Source organism: Benincasa hispida, chromosome 12 (genome assembly GCF_009727055.1).
Source record: "Benincasa hispida cultivar B227 chromosome 12, ASM972705v1, whole genome shotgun sequence".
Lineage (NCBI taxonomy): Eukaryota > Viridiplantae > Streptophyta > Magnoliopsida > Cucurbitales > Cucurbitaceae > Benincasa > Benincasa hispida.
In genome coordinates, this window is record NC_052360.1 from 37250243 (window position 1) to 37255414 (window position 5172).

General features: G+C 33.4%; 1 protein-coding gene across 1 annotated transcript; it reads left to right on the top strand.

Annotated features, from left to right (window-relative positions):
* Nucleotides 1-474: 474 nt before the first annotated feature.
* LOC120067343 (DELLA protein GAI-like) lies at nucleotides 475-2901 on the top strand. The gene has a single exon (XM_039018911.1). It carries the CDS (start codon nucleotides 880-882, stop codon nucleotides 2677-2679), a length of 1800 nt encoding a protein of 599 aa, XP_038874839.1. The 5' UTR covers nucleotides 475-879; the 3' UTR covers nucleotides 2680-2901.
* The last annotated feature ends 2271 nt before the right edge of the window (nucleotides 2902-5172 follow it).

The window sequence follows — 5172 nt, forward strand, 5'->3', positions numbered from 1 at the left end:
TATTAATATTTTAATTTATTATAATTGAAAAAAAATTAAATTAAGACCCCATTTGGTAACCATTTTATATTTTGTTATTGTTTTTTAAAATTAAGCTTATGTTATTACTTCTACTTCTAAATTTATTTTTTGGTTATTTACTTTTTATTAATAATTTAAAAAAATCAAGCCAAATTTTTAGAACTAATGAAAAAGTAGTTTTCAAAATTTTATTTTTGTTTTCGAAATTTGGCTAAGAATTCAATAATTGTATTTAAAAAAAATGAAAATCATAGTTAAAAAATGCAGATAAAATAGACTTAATTTTTTTTTAAAAAAAGAAATGATTAGCAAACTAGACTTAAATAATTTAATACAAACATTATTAAAGATATAAATAAAAATGAATATTGTATTATATTTTTGAAGTGTGAGACGCAGGATAGTTGGGTATATTAGAGGTGTAAGCAATATATCATCAGATTCAGAGTGTATTAAAGTTTTGGGAATTGCGGTGCTGCCACGGCTTCCTGCTTCTCAGCTCCTCCTTTTTCTTCTTTTATATATATACATATATATCTCTTTCTTTCCCATAATTTCCCTATTTTTTCACATTCTCCTAACACTAAATTATTATTCTTCAAAAATAAAAAATCAAAAAAAAAAAAAAAAAAACCGCCTATATTATTATTATGGCCTCTGTTGTTCCTTATCCCCTACTGTTTTCCCCTTTCCTATCATGTTCTCCCTGAAAAAAAGAAAAAAAAAAAAGGAAATTCCCAATACACCGCTGAAACCCTCATTCCCCATTTCCCATTTGCTCCATTTCATTTGCAATTTCATGGTTTGGTTTTGATTTTTCTCTAGTTGGGTTTTCTTTTTTTTAATCAGTTAGTTGAGATGAAGAGGGAGCTTGAAGATGATAGATCTACTGCAGGTTGTGGCCGGAGGGTTGTGAAAGGAGAGTGTTCTTCAATGTCGAGTGCGAAAATGAAGATGTGGGAGGAGGATGAGGAGAAAGATGGCGGCGCCGGTGGAATGGATGAGTTGCTTGCTGTTTTGGGTTACAAAGTTCAAGTCTCGGATATGGCGGATGTGGCTTTGAAGCTTGAGCAGCTTGAGATGGTGATGGGAACTGCTCAGGAAGATGGGATTTCTCATCTTGCTTCTGATACTGTTCATTATAATCCTTCTGATCTCTCTGCTTGGGTTCAAAATATGCTCTCTGAATTCAATAATTCCACAAATCAGTTTAATCCTCCCCCTCAATCTTCTCCCTATTCCAATTCTCACCACCGGATTCAATCCACTAAATCGTGTTTGTACGACGATGATTCTGAGTACGATCTTAGCGCCATTCCTGGTGTTGCCGTTTTGCCTCGTAAAGATTCCACCACAGAAACCGAAAGTAATTCTCGTAAGCGATTGAAGATTGAAACAGATATCAGTTCGGTGAATTTGTTACCGTCGCCCTCGTCCTCTTCACCGCCGTTCGTTGCTTCGGCGGGGATTGTCTCTGAAACTCCGCGGCCGGTCGTGGTTGTGGAGGAGGAATCACAAGAGACTGGGATTCAGCTTGTTCACGCTCTAATGGCTTGCGCTGAGGCAGTGCAGCAAGAGAATATGAAGCTCGCCGATGCGTTGGTGAAGCACATCACATTTCTTGCTGCGTCGCAAGCCGGCGCTATGAGGAAGGTCGCGACGTATTTCGCTCAAGCCCTAGCTCGTCGGATTTACAGATTCTACTCTCCTCAAGATGGACTTTACTCCTCTTACTCCGATCCTCTTCAGATGCACTTTTACGAAACCTGTCCGTATCTTAAATTCGCGCATTTCACTGCAAATCAGGCTATTCTTGAAGCGTTCGCGACGGCGGCGAGAGTTCATGTCATCGATTTCAGTCTCAATCAAGGTATGCAATGGCCGGCGCTTATGCAGGCACTCGCATTACGACCTGGAGGTCCGCCGGCGTTTCGATTGACGGGAATCGGCCCGCCACAGCCGGATAATACGGCGGATTCGTTGCAGCAAGTCGGGTGGAAGTTAGCGCAGATGGCAGAAGCCATTGGTGTTGAGTTCGATTTCAATCACATCGTGTGTAGTAATCTAGCCGATCTCGATCCGGCGGCTTTGGAGATTCGGCCGGCAGCGGTGGAGTCGGTGGCGGTGAACTCAGTGTTCGATCTGCACCGGTTGTTAGCTCGGCCTGGAGCGATAGAGAAGGTTTTGGGATCGATAAAGAAGACGAAGCCGAAGATCGTGACGATTGTGGAACAAGAAGCGAACCACAACGGACCGGTTTTTCTGGACCGGTTTACCGAAGCGTTGCATTATTACTCGAACTTGTTTGACTCGCTAGAGGGGTCATCGACCGGGTTCGAACCGGCAAGTGAAGACGTGTTTTTGTCTGAGGTTTATTTGGGGAAGCAGATTTACAACGTGGTGGCTTGTGAAGGAACGAACCGAGTTGAGCGGCACGAGTCATTAACTCAATGGCGAACTCGGATGGAATCGGCCGGGTTCGACCCGGTCCATCTCGGTTCGAACGCGTTTAAGCAAGCTAGTATGCTTTTGGCCCTATTTGCTGGCGGAGAAGGGTACAGGGTGGAGGAAAATAATGGGTGTTTAATGCTTGGCTGGCACACTCGACCGTTGATCGCCACGTCAGCATGGCAACTCGCTCCCGATGAGTCAAAGTGAGTCTGACTCAGTGAGTGAGTGAGTGAGTGACTGGGTGTGAGTTTGTGGACCTGGATTCTTTTTTCTTTTTTTTTTTTCTGCCTTTGTATTTAAAGGGTGGATTAATGACGATATGCTTTTTTTCTCTTTTTTTTTTTTTTTTGGGGGGGTTATGTAGCTTACCTTTCTACAATAAATATGGTGAGCCTTAATTCTTAAAAAGTGGAAAATATTATGAAAATATTTCCTATGTGTGCCATTCCCTTTGAATTTTTGTATGTTATTTGTTGACTGAAAATTATCCTCATAAATCATAATTTCATTTATTCAATTTCGCAATTGATAATTATTTTGTGAATTTGGAATTTTTTTTCTTGTATTTCTATTGGTTAAATTAAATATAGGCTGATTTGCATGGTGTGACAAATAGGTAGTAGAAGATAAATTATTAAATGGCCTGTCTGTCCTAAACCATGTGCATGACCTTAGTTTGTTTAGTTGCTATTTATTTCTTTATTGATTTGTCAAAAATCAAACCAAAATATTTATCAAATTAATAAGTTGTGTCAACATCACAAACGACTGAAATTAAATAGAACTATAATTTTTAGAAATTTTAAAGTTGAGGACTAAATAAATAGAATTTTGATACTAGCAGAATTAAATATGGGAATTAAACATATATACAATTTTTTTAAACAAATATTTATTGATATTATTAATTACATTAAAAATTTTAATTTCAAAAGAAATAACTTGACTTTTTTGAAAAATTAGTTGTCTATAAGAACTCAAAAATGGTTTTCTACAGTAATAAAATATGCAATTATAATATATTATCGAGAATTTGTTGCATTTGCCAACATTGAAGAATGTGCAATTAGTGTCAATTACTATGAAGTAGGAAAAAAAAAAGGATGAACTATGGTATTTATGAAAGCTAAAAATTACCAATATGATTGTGATAAGGTAAGTGAGAATCTTGTATTTAATAATTACAAAAAAAAAAAAAAAAAAAACAGTGTTTGAAACCTGTACTGTACCATAAAATGAGGCAGTTTTTTTTTTTTTTTTAGTTATTTTTATTTAAATACTCAATTTATTACAAAATGTTTTTTTAAAAAAAAAAAATTAAAAACTTGAAAATGTATACACCATAAATTCAAGTCACTTGAAAATCTTTAATTTTTCAATTGAGTTAGCTTTACAATTTGATTAGGTAGAGAAAATTGCTCAAAATGTTGTTGAAAACAATAAAATGGGTAGGGAGAAATAACAAAATATACAAATATCACAATTAATGGTATAGAAATTCCTGTCTACAAAATTCTAAAGATATACTCTATTAGAATAAAAATTCACACAACACTCGTATCTTTTTTATGCCAAAGACAAACAACCAAAAAGAAAAAAAATATATTTTTCAATAAAAGAAAATAAGTCAACTTATTTATAAATATAGCAAAATAGAATAAAATATCACTATTTATTAGTGATAGATAATGATAGATATCTAGTAATATCAGTGAAAGACATATGATCTCTATCAATTTTTATCACTATCTATTACTGATAGACGGTAATATTTTTTTATATTTGTAAATATTTTAAACAGAATTCTATTTAAAACAACTACCCAAAACAAACAAACAAAAACAAAATAATTTTGAGAATTAAAAAGTTGTATAAAAATTAAAAGAAAAAAATCAATATTTGAATTATGCAAGATGAAGTAAGTTTATACCAAAGATGATTATTTATTTATTTATTATTATTATAATATGTGAGGTGAGAATCAATTTTCAGACAAAGTTGATAGTACAAATTTATATCGATCAAATCATATTCGATTTGACAGTAATCATTATCATTAAAGTTGTAACATGAATTTACGTCAGCTTCATTATTTTTTAATCTTTTATTGTTCCAAAATATTTGTGATTTGGATTATTCTCTTAATTAAATTAGGCTCATAACTCAAAAAATAAGGAAAAAAAAAAGTAATTAACCTTGATCTTAGTGCTTCTCGTATTTGTTTCACGTAAATTCATGTGTATTGAGGCTTGTCTTTTTTATTGACATATAATTAGTCTTTGCTTATGTCCTTTTTGTTTTATTTATATCAAAAGAAACATCACACCCTACTAACCTCCGGCAGAATAATAAAGTTTCGTATATCATGAATACAACTATTAACTAATCAATTCAAAAAATCAAGAATAAGAAATAGTAGAAAAATCAATTCAAAAAATCAAGAATAAGAAATAGTAGAAAAATCCCACAGAGCTAACATAGGTGCAATTGTATATTCCAATCTCGATGCACAGAAGAAAGCATACAAGAGTTTTCATCGACATGTCGACATTTTTTTCATTAATATTTCTATATTTACATGAGTTTGTCATCATAATAATGAGTGAATTGATATTTCTATTGTAACATTAAAAGAATCAAGCAACAAAATGATACAAATGTGAATATGATATAAATTAACAAATATTTTAACTAGTTCAA

Coding starts and splice junctions, on each gene's coding strand:
- LOC120067343 (XM_039018911.1), top strand. CDS start 880: ATGAAGAGGGAGCTTGAAGATGATAGATCTACTGCAGGTTGTGGCCGG.